We start from the raw sequence: 26,379 nt of genomic DNA on the forward strand, positions 1-26,379 counted from the left end.
GCTTCTATCAAGGACCATGAAAGCTGAAGAGCCATAATCACTGATGTTCTAAAATATGATCTAAAATAATCTGAAAATTATTTCAACTTCCTGCCTCTGCCTGTTCATCTTGGTCACCCCTGCTGGATTGCTGCATTATTTTCTTATTTGCACGTGTCCTCAATTTATATTTCCTTCCTTGCGATGGCTTCAGTTAACACCTGCACAAAAGGTACTATGGCTATGATGGCAAGTGTCAAACAATCAAAATACTTCCTTAATGTTAGGTTCTAGAGAATTTGTGCCATTGACCACCATCAACCCATGGTTTGCTGGAACTACCTGGTGTCGTATTCTGTCAAATCCTGCTTTGATGTCAGCTGCTCTCCCTTCTCTCCTTAACAGCTATATTGGTGTACCTTCCCTTGTCTGGGCCTGGTGATAGACACGAGCAGAAAAGTGCAAAGCATCAATATGATTTGGAGGCATACATCATGCCATTGTAGGTTTTTTCTGCTGCTGACATGTTTTTGTCTTCGTGGATGAGCCACAATTTCCACCAGTCAAACACCAAGATGGTCATCATCTTCAGCAATCACTGCTGGTTTCATAGCCCCATTGGGGCTACTCTCAAACTGAGCCAGACTGTTCACAGTCTGTGTCCTATTTGGCCAAATAGGTAAAAGGCTGTCTACCTCTGTGATATCACGCATCTGGGCCCACCTCTGCGCACCTGATACGCAAACCCTCATTCATGCCCACAGACCCAACAATTCCAATGCTCTCCTGGCATTTCCTCCCATCCTCCACTCTCCATAAATTTCAGCTCATTCAAACCTCTGCTACTTTCTATCCTGGTTCACATCAAGTGCTCTCTCTCTCTCTGTCTCCTCCAAGACCCTCCTCAAAACCTAGCTCTTTGACCAAGCTTTTGGTCACCCCTTCAACTGTATCCCTTGACTTTCTTCTGAATACATTTCTATGAAGTGCACTGGGATGTTTTTCTACCTTAAAAGTGCTTTATAAAAGCACATTATTATTACTTTCAAACTGCTCAGTAGGATGTTTGAAAACATGAGGCAGGTTGGATTCAGTCAGGTTGAGGTCTTCACACTTCTGCAGGATGTGACATACAGACCAACAGTACAGCAATTTCTGTTGTGGAACTACAGTTGGCTCTAGTGCTCCTGAGCTGGAGGGGGCAAAAAAAAAAAGCTGAGGCTCCTATTTACCATATTCAGTGACCCCTGCCAAACAAACGTACAGGTGTACAGAGGATCAAGCTGGAGTGAGACCCCAATCAGTGCCCAGTTAAAATTATGGCTATGCATATACACAATTATTTGTAGGATGATGGCATGGATGTAGTAACGTGCTACATAGTCGTGATCTTGAACTACTGCAGCGTCTGCAGTGATTAGTGTTAGGTTAAGAATTCCAGGATTTTTACCCAACAACATTGAAGGAATGGCCAAACATGCTGAACTCAGGATGGTGAGAGTTGGAGAGCTGGTACTCATGGTATACTGCTCGTCACATTTAGTGATAGAGGTTGAGCCTGGAAAGTGCTATTATAGGGCCTATAGGGCAAGCTGCTTGAGGGCATACTACATTCATGGAACCTTATCCCAATACAAAATAAAAGACATTCAAGAAATGGCAGGGGAAAAGAAGAAAACTCAGGCTTGTGCCCTTTATTGAAACAGAATCCATTTTGGAGTAACAGTTATAGATGTCTATATCCAAGTTATTCAATATAAAAAACAATGTAAAAAATGTGAAAGAGGAGCAAGTATACAGATGACTATGAAAATGTATAGCGGAGGCTGCCATAAAGGACACCGTCTTGGAACGTGGAAATCGAAACACAAGATGATCAGTCATGATCTTACTGAATGATAGAGCAGATGCAAAGGGCCAAATGGCCTACTCCTGTTCCTATTTCTTATACTCTTATGTTCCCACCTGCTTTCATTTCAATTCAGATTGAAGAGATTTGGGACATTTAGGAGTGAAATCAGGAAACACTTCTTCATACAAAGATAGTGAAAATTTGGAATACTTTCTCCCAAAAGCCTAGGACAAGTAATATTTAAGATGATTGACTTTTGATAGGTAAGGTTACCAAGGGCTATGAAACAAAGGTGGTTTTTTGAGGGTTACAAATCAGCCATGATTAACTGAATGGTAGAAAAAGGGTCAAGAAGTTGAATGGTCTAATTCCTGTCACTATGTTGAGCTCCTCTAACAGCTGAAATTACTCAAAATGAAATTAGTTTCAGTAGTCTGAACCCAGTACCTTGTGTTGGTATACGCTTGCTATATGGTTGGTAGGAGAAACAGTTACAGTGGACTGAATGGTCATTCCTCATTCCAAATCCTCATGAAGTTGTACTTGACAGGTACAAAGGAATGGTTTAAACAGACTGCCAAGTGCTACATTACACTAAACCGTTTATGAACACCCAAGCTTCAAAAGGCAAGTCCTACTGTCAATCCAGTCAGTGAGCTTTCCACTCGCTACCTTGATCTAAAGCTCATATTATGCACACACTCACGTTCTGCCAATTGTCCCCCGTCATTTTCTTGTTCAGGTACAGTCTCTCCATGCAAGTGCACCATAGCATTATCTTTAGCCTCTGAAAGAGGTGCTTTTGTTTCATCGTCATCCAGCAGTGGAACATAACTTTCTTTCGTCACACTTTCTCCAACAACATCATCGTATTTCTCTGCCTCTAGAGAAGCAATGAAATCCCTCTTGACTTCTGGTTCAACACTGGGAGTACTTTCGTGTAGTGCATCAATCAGACTGAAGTCAGCCATCCTAAGCACGACTGTGTCCTGAAAGAAAGCAAAATGAAAGGTTTAATTTTCTATGAAATGGTGCATTGTGGAAACTGCATGATTGTAAGAAAAGCTATGTAAACGTTTAGTTACACATCCATTTAGCAAACACAGAAGCTGGATGACAATCACTTAGTGTTTGATAAATCCAATGAGGGACACTGACATTCATTATGTTAAATAGTTTCTTTCTAGTTTGGTTTTCTCCATCAGTATTTTTACCCACTATTGCTTCAGGTAAAAATTGTACAGGAGGCAGAGTTTATCTTCAGCACTCAACAAAAGTAATAATTTAATTGTACTGACTTCTGACTGCATTCTTCTCCATTAAAGTCCCCAAAGAGGAGTTAAGGGTAGGGAACCCAATTTGCATTGAAAAGTCTTAAAAGATGGTAGGACACTTACAAATGTGCCTTGGGTTCGAAAAAAAAACATATAAGTGTTGTTCTAGTAGAAGGACGTAGATTGCAACTTACTTGTGGAGTATCAGTAGCCTGGACTGAGGGTGGGAGGAGAGAAAAAGAACAGTACTAATTGTAGGTCAGAAACAGTACACTGCGTCCCAATTTGAATCAAAACAAATTCACACAAGCTACATTGACTCTAACCCTAACCATTTGTACATCAGATGTACAGCAAATCCCCTTCCCTTCTCAGGACTGTGCCAGGCCAACATCTCGTCAGATTCACACAATATTCAGCATTAGATTGGTACAGGCATAAGACTTTATGCACACAGACAGCTGTAACATGTTCATTGAATTTTAGTTCTTTGCTCAAGGTGCCAAATACTTTTTTGCTTAAATCTTGCAGGCTTCAGCCACCCTCTTTTACCTCACCAAAACAGACAGACATTCTGTAGTAAATCGAATTCAATCTGGAGAAGAGCAAAGTAATGCATTTTGTGAGGACAAATAAGGCAAGGGAATACACAATAAATGATATGATTCTGTAGAGGAACAGAGTGACCTTGGATTGAATGGCCACAGATTCCCAAAGATGGCTAGATAGGTAGAAAAGGCAGTTAAGGGATACAGTAGCCTTTCCTTTATTGGCTGGGGCCTAGAGTGTAAGAGCAGGGATGTTATGCTGGAACTGTATAAAACATGTTAGAGTGCAGCTAGCGTACTACGCAGAGTTCTAGTCATTGTATTACAGGAAGGATGTGTAGAGATGGTACAGAAGAAATTGACAAGATATTGCCAGAAATTGAGAATTTTAGCTATGAGGAACAATTGAATGGGCAGGATTGTTTTCTTTGGAACAAAAGAGGATGTGGGAAGATTTAATTGTGATGTATATGATTGAGTGACCTAGAAAGAGTGAATAGGAAGGACCCATTTCTGTTAGCAGAGAGGTCAATAACAGAGGTCATAAATTTAAAATAATTGGTAGAAAGATTAGAGGGGAGTTCAGAGAGTGTTGGGGATCTGGAACTTACTGCATGAAAAGGATGGTAGAAACAGAAACAATCACTTAAAAAATTCTTGGATAAAACAGGACAAAGCAGCCTGCCCCTCCACCACCAATGCACAGTGATAGCGGTGTGTACCATCAATAAAACGCACTGCAGCAACTCACCAAGCTCCTTCAACAGCACCTTCCAAACCCATGACCTCGGCCAATTAGAAGGACAAGGGCAGCAGATGCATGGGAACACCTCCACCTGCAAGTCCCCCTCCAAGCCACACACCATCCTGATTTGGAACTATATCACCATTCCTTGGCCCCCCTGTAACACTAACAGCACCATGGGTGTATCTACACCACATGGACTGCAATGGTTCAAGGCAGCGGTTCATCACCACCTTCCCAAAGGCAATTAAGAATGAGCAATAAATGCTGGCCTAGCCAGCAACACACATCCCATGAACGAGTGATTTAAAAAAAGGCACTGGAAGTGCTGTAGCCTACTGGGCCATGCACGGACCAAGAGCTGGAAGGTGGGATTAGACTGGATAGCTCTTCTTTAGCTAACAAGGGCACAATAGGCCCAGTGGCCTCCTTCTGTACCATGAATTTTTGTGCGTGTGTTTTCTCACAATCCTTCAGTTTCTTTACAAAGATTCTACAACTAAAGCTCTGCCAACTTTACCAACAAAAAATTATTTAAAATAAAAACTTTCCATAATTTTCCATTCCAACACTCCTTCTGACAATATGTTTCACAGCTCTTTCAATTTCTGGTGTCAACCTTGGTTGAACTTTTGCTCAAATCAGAAAGTTGTGGGTTTCAAGTCCCACTCCAGAAACTAGAGTGCATAATCTAAGCTGACATTGCAGTGTTTCAGATAAAACATTCATGCAAGGCCCTTTCTTCCCTCAGGTGGATGTACAGAATCCCATGACGGTATTCAAAGAGCAGCAGGGGAGTTCTCCCTTGCCAATTTTTATCCCTCAACTTACACATAATGCAGATGTCCCAGGCATTTCATTGCTGTTTGCAGGAGTTTACTATGTGCAAATTGGGTGTCATGTTGCCTACGTTACAAAAATGTCAACAATTTGCAAGTATAACCAACAAGTTGTCCCGAGGGCATGAAAAATGCTATATAAAAGTTCCTATAACTCAAAAAACCCTCATCTTTAATATTTTAACACGCTTAATTTCAAAAGTTCCCCATCATGATCTTCAAAACAAATTTCAAGATTTTGACCCAGCTACTATGAAAAAATAGCAATATATGCCCAAAATGGACTGGTGTATGACTTAGAGGAGTATGTGGAGGTTATGATATTCACCTGCATCCGTCTAAGCTGATGTAGATTGTAGGTTTGGGAGATGCTGCCACAGAAGTCATGCCGAGTTTTTGCAGTGCTTCTGTGACTACACACTGCAACCACAGTATCTTGGTGATAGAGGGAGTGGATATCAGGATAATGGATTGGTACATTTCAAGCAAATACCTATAAGGTTCCCCTTCCCCCTTTTTCCAGAGGATAAAATCTGACAGTAATCAACTTTTTTTATAATATCAGTTCTTCACCTTGTAGGCCTCCTCCGAATTCCTTCCAGCATTTCCATATCTTCCCTGCAATACTGAGTATATGCAACACCAGCTGTCACCTAATCAAGTATGGTAAAAATTCATAATCACCTCCTTAAAATTCTAAGCCACATTTCCAGTTATGCACCCCAACCCCTACTTTACTTCACTGCCTGTGAACACCAAATATATGATTTTCAATAAACTCTCCATCTTTAGATTTATTTTCTGTTCAGAAAATGCAAGCAAATTTCCATTTAATGTGTAATTCATATTTGTGCTGCTTCTAATGTTGACATGATGGCAATTTTCTATGTTGAACTTCACCTTCCGCTTCCTGTGTGCCAACCAGCCTACCGCAATCCCTTTGGATTAGCACAGATCAAAATTAGAGACACACTGATCAGATCTACAGAAGTGAGAGACACTCAAGACAAAATTTAGAAAGATGACCAGAACAACCAGATATGATCAAGAAAGGTTACTGAGTCACCCAGAGGAGATATAGATCACTGAGTCACCCAGAGAGATTAATGAAGGTAATTTAAGTAGATCGCTACAGGTTACTAGAAATGGATGAACCCAATTTGGTGTTCATCTAGTAGTCACACCTTTCACCAGGGGTCACTAGATAACAACTAGAATCAATGACTCCAGCTAATTTCTGCCCTCCCTAGTACCAGTATTCTGAGGCAGATTTTAAATATCTCAGCTAATATCGCCGAATATGACAGAGATGACCTTAAGTCACTTGCAAAATTAAGGCAGCCACTCGCACTAGATTTAGAAAATTAAGAAAATGTCCAGGAGGATATTGGTTTTTTTTTTAAAAAAGTTAATTACACCATTATTTATTCAGTAATTCCATGTATTAAACCTGGATTGTGTGAAGCGGAAAAGACCACTCCCACTGGGTCTCAAGATACCCATTTTTCCCCACCAGATCAATTTCCCTTATCCACCTTCTCATCATACTTCCTAATCCCTTCTTACAGGAGAGCATTTACTGGTAATAGTCTCTTGAACCCACATACCATTTCAAACTTCCTACATTGATAAAGACTGCAATCTGTTAGTTGAGTGTTACATAGAACCATATTCAGAGTTGAGGTTTTATTTCTACAACTGTCTACCAGCGCACATCACCAATTATGTAGTAATTGGCAATTGTACCATGTCAACAATTTATTTGAAGCCATCACACTGACACTGCAACCACAAGCGATCTCCTAAAGTTAAGATTCATTAAAACTTAGTCCTAATCCCAACACAGCAGCTCTGTAGGGCGTTTAACTCAACCTACGTGTCCTTGAAGTAAACTGCACTCATGGCAAAATTTTCTTCTCTATTTAGACAGTCATTTTTTTCTTTGCTCACATCTACAGCTTTATGGTTAGGTTTGTGGGGGACTATAAGAACTGCCAATTTTCTCCTCTCATTTTGAAGAAGCTGACCATTTCTGGAGATACAAAAAAAAACACTACAGATGCTGGAGATAAGAAATAAAAATAGAGAATGATGTAAATGCTCAGCAGGCCAGGATACTTCCACGGAGACAGATTTAGAATTAATGATGCAGGTCAAATGATCTTTTGTCAAACCTAAAACCAGTTATATCACTAACTTTTTTTAGTTCTGCCCAATGATTTGTGGTGAGTGGAGGATGGGAAGCTATCCAGGAGAGTTTTGGAATAGTAGAACCTGGACAAAGTTTCAGCAGATGTGGGCAATATTATGAAAGTGGAAGTAGACAAGTCTGTGCGATGGGGTTAGAAAGCGGAATGAAGTTCGTAAGAAGTCACCAAAACCTTATGAGAGACTCGCTTTGATCTTCTGCAAAACTCATGAGCAACCCCAACCATATCTGAACAAGCCACGGCAAAGATGGATATTTAATGCACAAATGGAACATTTAAAACACTCTGGTGTGCAAATGTGGTTACCCAGAACAGGCCATGGAACATACAAGACAAAATTGAATGTCTGATTCACGAACTTGAAAGTGGCATCACACCAATACACTTCTCTACTCCTGACATAATTATCTGGCTTAACCTACCTAAATATAAAATGATAGTGTTCCTATACATCTACAGCAACCATAAGAAAGAAGAAGAAAGAAACCACAGCTCATTCAACATCAGGCAAACCAAAAATTCAAGCACAGTATGCAGTTGCATGGGCTTTTTAAAAAAAAAATCGGACAGGTTCCCAAGGTTTGCGCACTATATCAACCAGTTAGACATCTGCTTTAAAAGCCACAGTGGGAGTATTGGCAGTAACTGCCTAGAGTCACTTTGTGACACTTTTGGTTTTGATGTAGAAGGGTTTTCCTTTTGTTGTTCATTATCAATATTTCAGACTCCTGGAATTTCCTATATTGTGGGAGCACCATCAGCTCAAGAATTGCTCAGCTTCAAGGAGGCCCAATGTCACTCAGGGTAACTAAACATAGGATCTGGTTGATGCAGATCAGGCTAAGAGCATTTTTATTAAGTTGGTTAAAAGCTCCATCATTTCTATTATGTTGCTTGATTTTAATTGTAAAATGTTAAAAATTTACAAATCACTACTCTTATTTCCTAAGTGTTAAGTTTCCTAAGAAACTATTAGTATTTCTTGGAGCTTTTTTTTAAAATCTCAAATCATTTGACCGAACTTCAGCAAACAGCACCTGAAAGTCAAACCATTCAATAGCATCATATCCTAAAAAGATTCCAATAGACTTGCTGTGTTGGCTTGGAATCATATTTCCTCTTAACTTTGAATTACTTCCTGTATAAACAGACTCCACTGTTTTTCTTGCAATTGATGTTAATTTTGAAGATTATGCTTCTGACCGTTTTAAGAATTAAACACAAGATTTTTTTTTCCCAATTGTCCGGTACTGCTACTGTCTTTAGTGAGCTGAATAAAATTAAGTCACAACTTTCTCTCCTCTCATCCTGACTTCAAGCACGTGCTTTTTTAATTTTATTGGCTTTGTTTTAATTCAGATTCCAGAAGACTGATGTCTTGTGAACATGCTCTCAAAGTTTATGTTAATAAATTTAGTCCCTTTAGCCTAGTGAGATATCCGCAGAATTTGCCACCAGAACAGAGCAACCAGGTTCAATATAAACTCCAGAAGTAGTCAGTTTATAGGCATTGGTTTCTCAGATTAATTCATCCAGATTAAATTAAGGATAATAATCTACGGGTACATTTCATCTGGTCCTGCTGCCTCCTGTTGAAACAAATTGAAAATATTATTTTAAATCCCCTCAAATCCAATTGCATCTCCTGCCCATACAAGTAACAAAGGAATACCAGTGCTCATGAAAACATATTTCACATTTCTGCCATTTTTTTCTTCCCCCACGTCTGTTCTGTACTCCTGATACTTCATAACTTCATCTTCAAAGTCTGTTGCTTCTTTCCAATTTTCTCTACTAAGAATTAACTTTAAAAGCAGTTTTAAACATTGTTTATTTCCAAATTTCTCCCTCTCATTTAATTAAAAACACATGGCTGACTTTTCTTCAATCCTTCAAATATCACATAGGTGCACACATTTTTGTCCCAATATATACCCAAAATATTGTGTTTTTAATTTGTACTTAGGGTGTGGGTGGCATTAGTATTTATTGCTAATTCCTAGGCTCCTGGTGGAAGGCCTTTATTGAAGCAATTACTGAACTGTTTGTTAGGTCGCTCAAAATTGAGATCCAGTGTGAACTAGACATGTGTATAGGTTTCCTTCCCTGAACAACATTACAGGGCTAGTTGGGTTTTTAATGGCAACCTAGCAGCTTTTAGGGCCAATTTTTCACAAATGACAATTTTTATTGAATTCAATTTCACAATTTGCCATTGTGGAATTTCAATATCTTGTTCCTGGAGTAGTTATCCAAAGGCTTGGGCCAGTAATCTAATTATTAATGAGTTAGCATTATCACTATGACAGTTTGGGAATCTAAAATCTGGAAATAAAATGTTGGTATCTATAAAAATGATAATGAAGATGTCAAATTATTGTAAAATTTCTTATCCAGCCTGGACCATATGTGATTCCAGTCCCACACCAACGTAGCTGATTCTCAACTCCCCTCTGACATGGCCTAATAAGGCACTCTGTTGCTTCATCACCATCTCAGAGAAAGTAGGTGTGGACAATAAATTATAGTGTTGCCAGTGATGCCTAGAGCCCAAAAACAAATTTTTAAAAACTCATACATTTGTGCAATTGCTAAAGGAGGGGTGGTGAATGCCTCCAGCTAAGCAGATACAAGCTTAGTTCAAATGGTAGAATTCTCCTCCCCTGCAGTCCATGACTTTGACAACTTTTTGCAACATTTTTCCAATGAGTAGTTAAACGAAGGGCTTGTCTACTTGTCTAGGTGGTTGAAAATCCATGGCACCATTTAATTGGAAGTTTCTCAACATAGCTCTATTCTTTAGTGTACCATTTACGAATTCAGAACCATGCAGCTCAGAAAGCTCTTCCACCTACTGTTCCTTAGCTGACTCTGAATGAGTTATCCAATTAATTCCACTGCCCTAACTTTCCCTGTAGTGAAAGTACTTTTGAGAAGTGTGATAACATTTCCTCCCCTCTAAATTATTCTCCAAAAATGCCTGATGTGTATAACAGGAGGACCTGTACATAAAATAAACAAACCATAAATCAAACAGAATCTTTTTTCTAATTTTCCCTCCAACAGATATGTAGAATAGACTCCTAAAGGAAAAGTTATTTTTGTGTTAACAACCCATTCAAGAACTGCGTAAAGAAAAAGGTTGGGCAGCAGTTGGCAAAGACAGTGGGGTGAAAGGTGGGTTTTTGAGGCAGGCTGCCATGACAGAAAATCTTAAAAGGAGAAGCAATATTAGATGAGAGGAAACCAATTACAATGTCTCCTAGTTTGGGGTCCAGGAAGAAAGAGTTGGTTTGTCAACAGTTTAGTGGGAATGGGTGGAGAAAATAAATGGTGAGTGTGTCGGGCAAGATGATGTTAGAAAGGACATGCAAGGAGATAGAGAAAGATGCATGTTCAGGACTAAGATGTTTGTGGGAAGCGTGAGGAAGGGGCAGGGGAGCAGGGAGAGGGGCAGCATTACAGCCTCGATCTTAGGGAAGTTTAGCTTTGTGGCATGGGGAAGGGTGGGGTGAGAGAGACAGTGGAACATATGGTTTCAACCTTAGTGACACAGAAATCAACAGGCTCATGTCTTTAGGAGACAAGGGCAGAGAAGCACTTTATATTTACCTACCAGTACATATTGCATTAGATGGTGGAATATCAGCTTGCAAAGTAGATATAGGGCAGCTCTTAATGCATATCTAGATATGAACAGGATCTTGGGATTTTCAGTTGCTTCAAACATGGCAATATTATGCTACAGCAGATAAAATTTAACGCAGAGGCCTGTGAAGTGATACATTTTGACAGGAAAAATGAGAGATAATATAAAAAAGGATACAATTTTAAAGGGGTGCAGGAAGAGACACTTTAAATAAATGTGTAAAAATCAGTTAAGGTGACAGGGCTGGTTGAGAAAGTAGTTAGAGGCATAAGAGTTTCTGGGCTATATCAATAGAAGCATAGAATACAAAAGCAAGGAAATTAAAACACTGGTTCAGCCTCAACTGAATATTGTGTCCAAATTTTGGCATTGCACCTTAAGATTAAGACGACTTCAGAGAAGGCGCAGAAAAGATTGACAAGAATGGTTCCAGGGACTAGGGACTTCAATTACATAAGTAAATTTGAGAAGCTGGGTTTATTCTCCTTAGGAGGAGAGAAGGCAAAGAGGAGATTTGGTAGAGCTACTCAAAATCATGAGAGGTCTAGATAGAGTAGATAGAGAAAGATTGTCCCTACTGCCAAAATAGTTGAAACCAGAAGACTCTGACTTAAAAGGTGGCTGACAGAGGAAAAGCTTTTTTTTAAAATAACGCAGTGAGTGATCACGATCTGAAATGGGTCTTGGCTTTCAAATTGGAGCTGGGCAAGTACCTAAAGAGAAAAGATTTGCAGCACTACAAGGAAAGGGTGAGGGGTAGGACTAGTTAAATTGCTCTTGCAGACAGGCTCAAAGGGCCAAATGGCCTCCTTCAGGGATGTAACCATTCTATATACCTTTAAAAAGTGTTATAATAAACAAAGATGTGCTTATTGTTTTTGCCTCTACATCTGGTAAACCCGGTCCTACAATATTCATCCCAACTGCTGCCAGACAAAACTCTGTAATGTCCATGATACGACAGCTGCCACTGCACCTCACTGGCAGTATAAAGGGCTAATTTTTAAAATACCTTAAAGTAAAGACAATTGTATAGGGAAGGGAGCACAACCACTTTAAGGAAGGTGGATACATCTCAATTTTGTTCTGCCATAAACCTAAACTAAATCAGAAATCTAGCCAGCAGCATTTCAAAGTCAGTCAACCTGAAGGTACATAAATGTCAGAGTATCAGGACCCCTCACAAAGGCACAAGCCTGAATATAATTTGAATTAACTTTTACCTAAAGCAGCTCATTCTGCTGATTCACATATTTGTGGTATTATACTATAGAACAATGTAGCAAGACTTGTTCAAAATTTTTTTTTCTTTAAGAAAACAAGAACTGCCATTCCATTCCAAATTTCAACTAAGTCTGGCAAAATCAATGAGTTAGTGACTTTCCAAAGGGAAATGAGGAAAAGAACCAACTGATTTAATCATTCTGCATCCTAAAATAAGACAAACAGCAGTAATCTTTGAAATGATAAATGATAATTCCAATTCCCACAAGAGAAATATTGATCCGATTGTCAAAAAATTGTATTCCACTTCTCCAAAAACCGATTCTTGATGTATGGCTCAGGTATTGGGAAGATACATTGTACATTGCAAAAATTGCCCCTCCTTCCATATCTAAGCTACACAAGTAATAGTTTAAAGTCTTGCATGAAGAAAGGATAAATCAATAAATGTCAGTGTCATAAGATACGGGCTTCCAGAAAGCAATCAGGATTGCAACATTGGATTTAAAAGAGGAAAATCTGCGAGAGTCAGAAGCCAGACATAGCAACCATACTGCTTTCCTGGATGAGATCAATTAATACAGAACAGAATTCTTGTGTCATTAATCTCTCCTGTCGTCAACCCTATCACAGAACTTCCTTTTGTCCCTTTTCTCACCCCCTTGCTCAAAACCTATTACATTTCTAACTTTGAGCTCTGATTAAAGGTTGTCGGCATGAAACTGTTTCTTTCTCCACAAACACTGCCAGACTCAGTGCAAATTTCCAGCATTTTCTATTTTTATTTCAGATCTCCAGCATCCGCAGTATTCTGCTTTAAAAACTTTTGATCTGGACAGTTCAGTCACATGCAACAAAAACAGGAAATGCTGGAAAAACTCAGGTCTAACAGCATCTGTAGAGAGAAAAAGAGTTAACATTTCGAGGCATTATGACTCTTCAGAGCCCCTAAAAAGATTTCCAGCATCTGCAGTATTTTGCTTTCATATCAGTCACATGCAACCTTTACTGAATAAACCATTTTATATTAAAGATCTTATATCCACATTAAGTCCCTGCCAACCTTTGCACCTACATATAATGAAAACTACCAATGTAAACTTGTTACTCATAGTGCATCCTTGTCAGTTTTGGCACTATGGCGCTTAAGTTTTCTTTCCTCCAGTTGACATAATCACAATGGTCCCACCTTCTAACTCTTACATGTTGATATTTAACTATGAGAAAAAAAGAGACTGCATGATTTTAAAATAAATATTTGCAGCGAATCCCACATATAAATTTCAAAACTAAAGGGATTAAGTTCCTACGCGTTTGCAAGTCAGTCGAATAAGTGTGCGGTAAGCCCATCGTTAATCCGCTCTATTTATCATACCTTCAAAAGAGATTTTACTAGTGATGACAGCAGTGATGTTTCGTGCTGTCCTAAAGCCATACCTGCCATTCCTGACCTGTCAACAGAAGTAGGAGAATTGCTTAAGCAAATAGAAAAAATTAAAAGGAAATTACAACTGTCTGTTAAGCTGTCTGCACTTCACTTCTCTCACTCAACCTCAGTTTTTCTCCATTCTTCTTTGGAAGTTGCTGACTTCACATCCACAGATGTTATTCCTTTGGCACCTTAAATTGTATATTCACAGAAACAACAGCTAAAATTGACAGGCATCACAACCAAGCCTAATTTTATTCTCACCCAACAAACAAAAACAGACAACTGGAATCACTGGATGGCAATCAAGAGGACAGCTCCTATAGAGGTAGCTGTTAACTGTAGCACTAACTACATAAGGATGTGTCAAGCACAGGCAAGGCTACATTGGTTGTCCATCTCTGGTGCCAAAAGTATGGTGGGCTTCTCTCCAAATGCTACAGTCCTTGCACTGATTGTGTTCATGATGCTGTTTAGAAAGGAGTTGCTGGATTTGGCCCAGAGTCAATGAGGAACAGCAGTTAAAACCAAGGTTGAATTGGAGGCAATGTCATTCCCACAATACTGCTATTCTGTCTCTCTCAGTGGTCAAGATCCTAGGGAGAGAGGTAAGCTTAGTAAATTGCAGTAGTGCATCTTTTACAAGTAGTAAAGACTGCAGCCATAGTGTACAAAATATGGAGAAGGTGGATATTAAGTTCAGTAACAAGACTTTAGATCATTTGCATTCTAAAGTCAAGATTCTTCAAAAAGGTCTGGCAGCATCGGCGGAGAAGAAGAGTTGACGTTTCGAGTCCTCATGACCCTTCGACAGAACTTGAGTGAATCCAAGAAAGGGGTGAAATATAAGCTGTTTTAAGGTGTGTGTGTGTGTGTGTGTGTGTGTGTGTGTGTGTGTGTGTGTTTTGGGGGGGGGGAGAGAAGTGGAGGGGGTTGGTGTGGTTGTAGGGACAAATAAGCAGTAATAGAAGCAGATCATCAAAAGATGTCACAGACAACAGAACAAAAGAACACATAGGTGTTAAAGAACACTTTTGTTCTGTTGTCTGTGACATCTTTTGATGATCTGCTTCTATTACTGCTTTTGTCCCTACAACCACACTAACCACATCACCCCCCACACCTTAAACCAGCTTATATTTCACCCCTTTCTTGGATTCACTCAAGTTCTGTCGAAGAGTCATGAGGACTCGAAACATCAACTCTTTTCTTCTCCACCGATGCTGCCAGACCTGCTGAGTTTTCCAGGTAATTCCATTTTTGTTTTGGATTTCCAGCATCCGCAGTTTTTTTGTTTTTAATCAAGATTCTTCAGGTTGGGTGCAACTGCAGCAAAACAAGTGATGAGCATTCTAAAACAATCTTTACTTGAGTCTGGTTGATGGTAGAGCAGGTTTGAAAAATCAGATGATAAGCCACTACATTGATCTGACTGGTTCAATTAAGCTTCTAGTTAGTGGTGACTTTCAAGATGTTGATGGTGGGGCAGTGATGTAGTGCTGTTAAAATTCAGGGGATATGTTTTGTTTCTTTTGAATTTGGAGATGGTCGTTGCCAGATACACAAGTGGCATGAATCAGCCATAGCTTAGGTGATGTTCACTATACATGAGCTGTTTCCTTATTGGAGTCATGAATGGAACTGAACTACTGTAGAATTATCAGCAAACAGACCCACTCCTGATCTTAAAACCAATTATGATATCGTTGTCAATTTCTCCCATTTAAAACCTGTAACCTTGAACTCAAATTAGTTAACAATCTGTCCAGAAAGAAACTACGTGAAAGGCCAAGATTTTTTTCCATTTAGGAAGAAACAAACAATCATGCAGTCAACAATTTATTGTTGTTATCTTAACTGAATACTTTTCAAAATGTCCAACCAACATTTCAGTGTTGCGTTAGACCCAAGACAACTCTCAAGATGGTCCAAAACAAAAACAGAATTACCTGGAAAAACTCAGCAGGTCTGGCAGCATCAGCGGAGAAGAAAAGAGTTGACGTTTCGAGTCCTCATGACCCTTCGACAGAACTTGAGTTCGAGTCCAGGAAAGAGCTGAAATATAAGCTGGTTTAAGGTGTGTGTGTGGGGGGCAGAGAGATAGAGAGACAGAGAGGTGGAGGGGGTTGGTGTGGTTGTAGCGACAAACAAGCAGTGATAGAAGCAGATCATCAAAAGATGTCAACAACAATAGTACAATAGAACACATTGGTGTTAAAGTTATAGTTGGTGATATTATCTAAACGAATGTGCTAATTAAGAATGGATGGTAGGGCACTCAAGGTATAGCTCTAGTGGGTTTTTTTTTATTTTTTTTATATAATGGAAATAGGTGGGAAAAGGAAAATCTTTATAATTTATTGGAAAAAAAAGGGGGGAAACAGAAAAGGGCTGGGGATGGGGGAGGGAGCTCATGACCTAAAGTTGTTGAATTCAATATTCAGTCCGGAAGGCTGTAAAGTCCCTAGTCGGAAGATGAGGTGTTGTTCCTCCAGTTTGCGTTGGGCTTCACTGGAACAATGAAGCAAGCCAAGGACAGACATGTGGGCAAGAGAGCAGGGTGGAGTGTTAAAATGGCAAGCGACAGGGAGGTTTGGGTCATTCTTGCGGACAGACCGCAGGTGTTCTGCAAAGCGGTCGCCCAGTTTACGTTTGGTCTCTCCAATGTAGAGGAGACCACATTGGGAGCAACGAATGCAGTAGACTAAGTTGGGGGAAATGCAAGTGAAATGCTGCTTCACTTGAAAGGAGTGTTTGGGTCCTTGGACGGTGAGGAGAGAGGAAGTGAAGGGGCAGGTGTTGCATCTTTTGCGTGGGCATGGGGTTGTGCCATAGGAGGGGGTTGAGGAGTAGGGGGTGATGGAGGAGTGGACCAGGGTGTCCCGGAGGGAGCGATCCCTACGGAATGCCGATAGGGGGGGTGAAGGGAAGATGTGTTTGGTGGTGGCATCATGCTGGAGTTGGCGGAAATGGCGGAGGATGATCCTTTGAATGCGGAGGCTGGTGGGGTGATAAGTGAGGACAAGGGGGACCCTATCATGTTTCTGGGAGGGAGGAGAAGGAGTGAGGGCGGATGCGCGGGAGATGGGCCGGACACGGTTGAGGGCCCTGTCAACGACCGTGGGTGGAAAACCTCGGTTAAGGAAGAAGGAGGACATGTCAGAGGAACTGTTTTTGAATGTAGCATCATCGGAACAGATGCGACGGAGGCGAAGGAACTGAGAGAATGGGATGGAGTCCTTACAGGAAGTGGGGTGTGAGGAGCTGTAGTCGAGATAGCTGTGGGAGTCGGTGGGTTTGTAATGGATATTGGTGGACAGTCTATCACCAGAGATTGAGACAGAGAGGTCAAGGAAGGGAAGGGAAGTGTCAGAGATGGACCACGTGAAAATGATGGAGGGGTGGAGATTGGAAGCAAAATTAATAAATTTTTCCAAGTCCTGACGAGAGCATGAAGCGGCACCGAAATAATCATCGATGTACCGGAGAAAGAGTTGTGGAAGGGGGCCGGAGTAGGACTGCAACAAGGAATGTTCCACATACCCCATAAAGAGACAGGCATAGCTGGGGCCCATGCGGGTACCCATAGCCACACCTTTTATTTGGAGGAAGTGAGAGGAGTTGAAGGAGAAATTGTTCAGCGTGAGAACAAGTTCAGCCAGACGGAGGAGAGTAGTGGTGGATGGGGATTGTTCGGACCTCTGTTCGAGGAAGAAGCTAAGGGCCCTCAGACCATCCTGGTGGGGGATGGAGGTGTAGAGGGATTGGACGTCCATGGTGAAGAGGAAGCGGTAGGGGCCAGGGAACTGGAAATTGTTTTTATCTCAAGATGGTCCCGTGTGTTGTAAATCTCAACTTCCTGAAGTTATGAAAGGTGTTATATGAATCCAAGCTTATTTTCTTTTAAGAGTGAGATATGACCAGATAAATTAAGGTAAGATGGCAAATGAATTATTTACACAATAGCTGGATTGATGCCTGTAACTCTGGGTCAGGATTGAAAGCCTTTTTCGCATGAAATGGATGAAACAAATTAGCTTCCTTCTCCATACACATCTTGTAATGTGTGCAATGCAGAGTCTTCTGTGCATTGTTGTCTTACAATGGACAGATTACCTGGATTCACAACCTCTTTGCAAAATAGTTTTATTCGCAGATCTCCAGATTTTTTGTTCAGGGTGGGGGTATGTTTGAGGGAAGTGAGAAAGATAAAGAAGCACGTGGACTCAGAACCCATCCGTGACCTTGCAAAATGCAATCAGGCTGCATCTGGAGTTCTACAATAATTCTGGTTACAGCAACACAAGACATTGGATGAAGGCAGTAAACTGCGACATAAACATACTGAACCAAATAGCCTCGTTCCGTGCTGTAAGATTCTTTCATTCTATAAAACGGTGTCAGAATGAAGAGCTATGTGGAATATCTTGATAAGCTAAGCCCCTGCAGCTTCAAAAATCTTGACATCCTTCCTTAAGTACTTCTACAAGGCAATTCCTTAGAGAGAATGCAAGGGAGATCTAGTTGAGAAACCAGTTATGTCGAGAGACTAGAGAAACTAGGATTCTTCGCTTTACAGCAGAGCATGTTAAGGGAGATTTAACAGAAGTGTCCAAAATGAAGGAATTTTGATACAGTAAATACAGAGAACATTTCCTTCAGTGGGTTGATTGGTAACCAAAATAATTGACAAAAGAACCACAGGGAAGAGGAAAAGGTTGGTGGAAGCAGATTCAACAACGGGTTTCAAAAGGGATTTAGATAACTTGAAAACTTTGGGTATAGTGTTATAGGGGTAAAAAATGGGAGGAGTTGGATTGATTGGATAACTCTCAAAAGACACCACAGAGGCTGCAAGGCTCTAACTTTTGACTAAAGAGTGATCAACACCAAGAAAACACTGCCAGCAAGGGCAGTAGATGTTACAGCACTAAAGGGTGCAATCGGTGGATGGTATTCTGGAACGGAGAGACTATCTTGGGACCTTCAGGAGCAAATTCTCCTTTGATCGTTACATGCTGAAAATGCAAAATACTGAGGTTGTGGATTCAAGTCCCACTCCAGAGACTTAAGCACACGATTCTTGGCTGACACTCCTAGTGCAGTATGTGGGATGCCGCACTGTTAGATATGCCATCTCTCAAATGAGATGAGGCACCAACAACCCCCTCAGATGCACTTAATAGGTTTATTTGAAGAACAAGGGGGCTCTCCCAAAGGCAGTTATCCCTCCACCAACATCTAAAACAGGCATTCTGGTGTCATGACCCAATGGGGGTGGTGCGTTGTAATATCAAACCCCACTGTTCCCCGAGCCACGAGAAAGTTGAAAAAAGTTTGATCAAATGACCAGGTTGCCCCAATTCTACCTAATTGTTTAATTTAAGTTAGCAGAATACGAGCACCAGGATTGTAAACTTAATGAGTAAATAACTGTTTATTAAAAAACTGTCGTTAACCAGTGGCAAAAGAAAGAAATGTTAATTCCTAACACTATAACTTAAACTCTACCCACTTCTCAAATCCACACACATGACATACACACGCACAATGGATTTTGAGGGTGGGATAAACAGTTCAATCGCACCAATTCCAGGGTACTAGATTCGATGGGTTAATTTTGATCAACGTCTTCCAAATTCCTTTCAGTTCTTGTTGATGACACGAGGTGGTCTTCCAGCACTTTCAGTATTTAGTTCACTGGTTAAGCACTTGCCTTTCAATGTCTCTAACAGTGGTTTTCCCCTTTGCCTCCTGACATGGGTTTAGAGAGCGGGAGAGCGCGAGAGCGAGGGCGAGAGAGGGCGGGAGCAAGGGAGAGGGCGGGAGCGGGCGAGGGCGGGCGAGGGCGGGAGCGGGCGGGAGCGGGCGAGGGCGAGGGCGGGAGCGGGCGAGGGCGGGCGAGGGCGAGGGCGGGCGAGGGCGAGGGCGGGCGAGGGCGAGGGCGGGCGAGGGCGAGGGCGGGCGAGGGCGAGGGCGGGCGAGGGCGAGGGCGGGCGAGGGCGAGGGCGGGCGAGGGCGAGGGCGGGCGAGGGCGAGGGCGGGCGAGGGCGAGGGCGGGCGAGGGCGAGGGCGGGCGAGGGCGAGGGCGAGGGCGAGGGCGGGCGAGGGCGGGCGAGGGCGAGGGCGAGGGCGGGCGAGGGCGAGGGCGGGCGAGGGCGAGGGCGGGCGCGGGCGAGGGCGGGCGCGGGCGAGGGCGGGCGCGGGCGAGGGCGAGGGCGGGCGCGGGCGAGGGCGGGCGCGGGCGCGGGCGAGGGCGGGAGCGGGCGAGGGCGGGCGAGGGCGGGCGAGGGCGGGCGAGGGCGGGAGCGGGCGAGGGCGAGGGCGGGCGAGGGCGAGGGCGGGCGAGGGCGAGGGCGGGCGAGGGCGAGGGCGGGCGAGGGCGGGAGCGGGCGAGGGCGGGAGCGGGCGAGGGCGAAGGCGGGCGAGGGCGGGAGCGGGCGAGGGCGAGGGCGGGCGAGGGCGGGAGCGGGCGAGGGCGGGAGCGGGCGAGGGCGAGGGCGAGGGCGGGCGAGGGCGGGCGAGAGGGCGGGCGAGCGAGAGGGCGGGCGAGCGAGAGGGCGGGCGAGCGAGAGGGCGGGCGAGCGAGAGGGCGGGCGAGCGAGAGGGCGGGCGAGCGAGAGGGCGGGCGAGAGCGAGGGCGGGCGAGAGCGAGGGCGGGCGAGCGAGAGGGCGGGCGAGCGAGAGGGCGGGCGAGAGCGAGGGCGCGAGAGAGAGGGCGCGAGAGAGAGGGCGCGAGAGAGAGGGCGCGAGAGAGAGGGCGCGAGAGAGAGGGCGCGAGAGAGAGGGCGCGAGAGCGAGAGCGAGCGCGCGAGAGAGCGCGCGAGAGAGCGCGCGAGAGAGCGCGAGAGAGCGCGCGAGAGAGAGCGCGCGAGAGAGCGCGCGAGAGAGAGCGCGAGAGAGAGCGCGAGAGAGAGCGCGAGAGAGAGCGCGAGAGAGAGCGCGAGAGAGAGCGCGAGAGAGAGCGCGAGCGAGCGCGAGAGCGCAAGATAGAGCGCGCGAGAGCGAGTGCGAGAGAGTGCGAGAACGCGCGTGCGATCCAGTCCAGGGCTCCTTTCCAGCGCCATGCTGTATTTCATGGCACACTGTGCCAAGACTGCAACATATATCTCTCATCCTGTTCCAGTGGACATGTTTTTCAGCCTACAGCCATTATAATTTTAATCCACAATCCAACAGAAAATAAAAAGCTATATTCCTTACTCCAGTTATTTCTTCTCATTCCTGTTTTTGGGAAGCTGGTGTACACAAAGTGGTTGCTGCATTTCCCTACATTATACAATGACTATACTTCAAAATCTCACTGGTTGTATGGCTCTTTGAGATGTCCCAAGGTTATGAAAGGAGCTATACAAAGGATAACCAAAGCATTTACAGAAACAGCAGTCACCAGGCTTATTTAGTGTATTGGTAAAAAAAAAAATCTCAAGACAATAAGTTTCAAATTCTCTTAATATCTCCTAAATTCGCTCTCACCGGTACCCACCTTCGACCCCAAGGAAACCAAAGTCTCATCTGCCTTCAGGTGGAGATAAAATAACTCTTGGGACTATTATTTTGAGGAGTGAACAACATTTATCCCTCAATCAAAGAAGAAAATCACAAAAACAGATTCTCTGGTCATTAGCACATTAGTGTTTCTGAGAACTTGCTGTACATAAGTTGGCTATTGTATTTCCTACATTACAACTGTGATTACACAAAAAGTGCTTAATTGGCTATAAAATGCTTTGGGAAGTCTTTCTTTTCAACTAGACTTCAGGAGGGCATGGGCAGGATGGTGAAAGGGGCAAGACATGTGGCAGATGGAATTCAGTACAGAGAAATGTGAAGTCACACACTTTGGGAACATGAATGAGGAAAGGCACCTCTGACAGTGCAGCACTCACTTAGCACTCCATTAAGTGCCAGCCCTAACCTTTGTGCTCAAGTCCTAATACTATTCTCCTCAACACTTGAATATTTCGCTCAGACCCCAATTAAATCTTGAATTGGGTTCAAACTTGGTTGCTTAGGCACAAGCCCAGGGTATGAATGAGACCCTCTAGGTAGCAGCTGCGATCCGTTAACAAGCTGCTTGAAAGGATAAAAAGCTTGCTCCACTGCCTAAGGTGCACTTCCAGATATTTGGAACATTTTGCATATTAGATTGCTCAAAGTGGAACCTGGGAGCATCACTGGATGGAGGGAGGCAAGCAGAATGCCAAGGACATTTTACCATCAACCCGAACATACCTCATTTTCATGAGGGGGAAAACAACGTTTGAACTCCCAAAGCATATGACTAAATGGAACAAGATCTGCAAAAGAAAACTCATTCCAGTTATAAACAGACATGATAACAGAAATGTAGCTCGACAGATAATCTCTAGGAGGAAGTCTGACTGCAAACCCTATTAATTTAAGCTAGCAGACATTAAATTGGAACAGTGTGTGCATTCCATTATGATACTTACCTGGCAGGAGAGAGACCTTCATCGCGTTTCTGCCAGGGAAAGAGCAATGGCTATAACCAGTCAAACCCCTTACCATGGGGTACCCAACACCATCCGAATCATGGTGAAGGGTAGCGAGCAAGGAACAGGAATGGATAGGACCTTCTTCACCAAGAGGATCTTATTCAAATTGTGTGGTTTTGAGGCTGCGGATATCTACTGCCTACAGGATTTCCCCGGCGCTGGTTTCTTTGATGTGACCTTCAAGCAAGTGGCAGCTTGTGTCAAACTCCTGAAGGTGTTTGAGGAAAAGAAAGACCTGCCAGAAATGAAGATCCTGACGGCGGAGCCGCTCTTTGTTCTACCGTTGAATCGTGAACGGGTTGCGATGGTGCATCTGTACAACCCCTATGGCCCTGTCGCTGACGTGCTCACCTTCCTTACCAGGTACTTCGATAAGGTAGGGAGCTGCACTGAAGTTAAAGATAATTTGGGGATCTGGACATGTAAACGCCAGGTTAAGGTAACGCTCAAGACCGACGGTAAGGGAGCCGTTTTCCACCCCCCTTCCAGATTCGCTATCGGGGGAAGCCGTGGGTACCTTGTCTACGCTGGGCAACCCAAACTTTGTCGCTCATGCGGCAAGTCTGGTCATGTGGCGGCCAATTGCAGTGCTGTCCTCTGCAAGAACTGCAAAAAGGAAGGGCACCAGACAAAAGATTGTAAACAGGCTAAGTGCTGCAACCTGTGTGGCGAGGCAAGTCACCTCTACAAGACCTGCCCCAAACGTTGCCGTACTTATGCACAGGCAGCTAAAGCCAATGAGGGGGAAGCAGAAGAAATGCCTCGTGTCAGACCAACCACCAAGGACCCCAGGGAAAACATTGGGACAAAGGAGGACACAGAGAGAGACAAGGTGGAGGAAAAAATTGAGGCAGCAGACAGCCAGTCAACAGCACTGCCCCCTGAACCTCCCACTCCTCAGGAGAGCGAATCAACGGAGGAGGAGAAGGCAGCAGTGGGAAAGCAGCAGGGGGAGTGGCAGCTGGTGAAGAGAGCAAAAAGGAAGAAGGGGCTAAAAAGAAACCAAGCCACTTCCCAGACGAGTCAAGAGGCGTCTCCTTTCCGACACGGATAACAAGAGCAGCAGCTCTTCGAACGAAGAAGGGCCAAGGTGGCGCCAACAGAAGAAGCGGCAAAACGCTAGGGAGTTGGAGGACGAGACACCCAAGCTCCAGAACATTGGTGACAATGAGGAGACCAGCGCACCCCAAATTGGCCCACAACCCAAAGAGGCCAGTGCACCACAACCCCAGGAATCCGGGAGCAGTGAGGCGCTCAGCGCACCCCAGCTCCGGGAAGCCGGGAGCAGCAACGCCCCAGAGGGGGAGAGGATTGGAGAAGCTTCTCCAACAGAGGACATTTCAAACCACGCTCTCTGCACGGACCCCCAGATGCCACCCGAGCAGAACATCTCCAATGGGGAGGTTCAGGATGCTTTCCTCAGCCCATCCCAAGTGAAGCAATTTGAGCACACCACAGGCATGAAGGAACTCTCAGAGACAACAGGTTTGGTAAGCGACTAACTGTTTTAAAATGGGTGTAAAGATTGTATCCATAAATGTGCGTAGCATTAAATCTACTACGCGATGTGTTGCGACCTTGGACTACCTTGCCAAGGTCAAAGCTGACCTGCTGTTTCTACAGGAGTGTGCGATACCGCACTTCAGCTCCTACAGGCAATGGTCACAATGGTGGTCCCATGGGCCATCGATCTGGTCGGGAGGAAACGACTCTCGTTCCTCCGGCCTGGGTATTCTGCTGCAGGGAGGCAGCTTCACCGTCTCCCAGGTTAAGGAGGTGGTGGGCGGGCGCTCCTCATAGCAGACGTAATGTATAAGAATGCTCCACTGCGGTTAATTAACATCTACGCCCCGTCACAAGGGGCTGAGCGGCTGGAGGTTTTTCAGCAGCTCCCACAGCTGCCGGCAACCTCCAGGCCGGTCATTCTGGGCGGTGACTTCAACTGCATCTTCGATGCGGCTGGACGATCCGGCAGGGCCGACAGCAGATTGGACGCTACGTCCAGATCCCTGATGGAAACAGTAAAGGATGCCAAGCTGCACGACGTCTTCAGCAACCCTGCAGATGGAGCGCAGCGTAGATACACCTGGTCGCGGCCTGATGGGTCCGTCTGTTCCAGGATAGACTTCCTGTTTGTGTCCCGCGCTTTTGCAGTCAGATCCACCGACGTCAAGCCGGTGTTCTTCTCTGACCACTGCCTCCTACTGGCTGACTGCCACTTAGAGAAGGACCAGAGGGTTGGCAGGGGGTTATGGAAGCTAAACGTGCAACTGCTGACCCCAGAGAACATTGAGGAGCTCAAGAGGGATTACAAAGGTTGGAGAACCATGAAACCCCACTTTGAGTCCCTGACACACTGGTGGGAAGCGATCAAGGGAAACATCAAGAGGTTTTTTGTCCTCAAAGGCACCCAGAAAGCTAGAAAGGAACAGAGGGAAATGTCCCGACTCCAGAAAAACATGCAGAATCTGCTCTGGCTGCAGTCGATGGGGGTCGATATCAAGGAGGAACTCCAAGAGGTGAAGAGCCAGCAAGCCTCACTCTTTGCCTCGGAGGCCTCCAAGATCATCTTCCGTTCCAGAGTCCGCTCTGTAGAGTGGGATGAGACATGCTCACGTTTCTTCTTCCAAAAAGTACACAGAGAGAGCTCTGTGATCAGCAGCCTGAAGGAAGAAGACGGCTCAGTTAAATCATTGCAATCTGACATTTTGAGGATTAACAAATCCTTCTATGCCGGATTGTATGACGCAAAGCCCACAGACAGCACGGCCTCCCAGTCCTTCCTGTCCTCTATCACGGAGGTCTTAGATGACAGTACACGGGAGAGTCTGGACAAAGCGCTAACTTCTGACGAACTGACTGAGGCCCTTGAGTCCTTCGAGAAGAGTAAAACTCCCAGAAGCGACGGCTTGCCGGCGGAGTTGTATTCGGCTCTGTGGGACTGGATCGGCCCAGACCTGCTAGAAGTGTACGAGAGTATGCTCCTGGCCAGCAGTATGTCAGAATCCATGAGGAAAGGAATTATCACCCTCATCTACAAGCACAAGGGGGAAAGGGAGGAAATTAGAAATTGGCGACCCATTTCACTGTTGAACGTGGACTATAAAATTCTGTCCAAGGTCATCGCCAATCGGGTCAAATCCGCTCTGGAATTGGTGATCCACTCTGACCAGATCTGCACTGTGGCGGGCAGGAAGATCTCTGGCAGCCTTAGGCAATCGTATCCCTGAGCAGCACATGTGCAGGACAGGGGTGTGGATACCTGCCTCATCAGCCTGGATCAGGAGAAGGCCTTTGACAGAATATCACACACCTATATGGTGGATGTGCTCTCCAAAATGGGGTTTGGGGAGGGAATTCGCAATTGGATCCAACTGCTCTACACTAACATCAGTAGTGCAGTCTCAATCAATGGGTGGGAATCAGATAGCTTTCCTATTAAATCTGGAGTCAGGCAGGGCTGCCCTCTCTCACCTGTTCTTTTCGTGTGTTGCATAGAACCCTTTGCTGAGTCCATCAGGAAGGATCCGGGCATAAGAGGAGTGACGATCCCAGGTAGTGGAGGCACTCAGATCAAAGTCTCCCTGCACATGGACGATGTCGCCACCTTCTGCTCTGATCCGCTGTCGGTGCACAGACTCATCCACATCTGCGACCGTTTCGAACTGGCCTCGGGAGCCAAGGTAAATCGTGGGAAGAGCGAGGCCATGTTCTTTGGGAACTGGGCTGACCGATCCTTTGTCCCCTTCACTGTCAGGGCTGATGGCCTGAAGGTGCTGGGGATATGGTTCGGAGGGACCAGGGCACGCGTTAGAAACTGGAAGGAGCGAGTATCTATGGTGAAAAGGAAACTGGACATGTGGGAGCGACGCTCCCTCTCCATTGCGGGTAAGAACCTGGTCATCAGGTGTGAGGCACTCTCGCTGTTGCTGTATGTGGCGCAGGTCTGGCCCATTCCACACTCCTGTGTGGTGGCGATCACCCAAGCCATCTTCCACTTTATCTGGAGGTCGAAAATGGATCGTGTCCGCAGGGACACGATGTACAAGCCTCTAGATAAAGGGGGAAAAAACGTGCCCAACATCGCCCTCATACTGATGGCCACCTTTGT

At 44.5% G+C, this 26,379-nt stretch overlaps 1 protein-coding gene across 6 annotated transcripts in view; it reads right to left on the minus strand.

Annotated features, from left to right (window-relative positions):
* The window catches only part of LOC121278767 (microtubule-associated protein 4-like), a 376,105-nt gene that overhangs the window by 267,131 nt on the left and 82,595 nt on the right, over positions 1-26,379 (minus strand). For all 6 annotated transcript variants that reach the window (XM_041189187.1, XM_041189191.1, XM_041189192.1 and 3 more), the window contains exon 2: positions 2,538-2,820. In XM_041189187.1, the coding sequence (XP_041045121.1) occupies positions 2,538-2,802 (265 nt within the window). In that variant the 5' untranslated portion in view covers positions 2,803-2,820. The remainder of the gene's footprint in view (positions 1-2,537; positions 2,821-26,379) is intronic.

This window comes from Carcharodon carcharias, chromosome 6, assembly GCF_017639515.1.
Source record: "Carcharodon carcharias isolate sCarCar2 chromosome 6, sCarCar2.pri, whole genome shotgun sequence".
In the NCBI taxonomy this organism is placed as follows: domain Eukaryota; kingdom Metazoa; phylum Chordata; class Chondrichthyes; order Lamniformes; family Lamnidae; genus Carcharodon; species Carcharodon carcharias.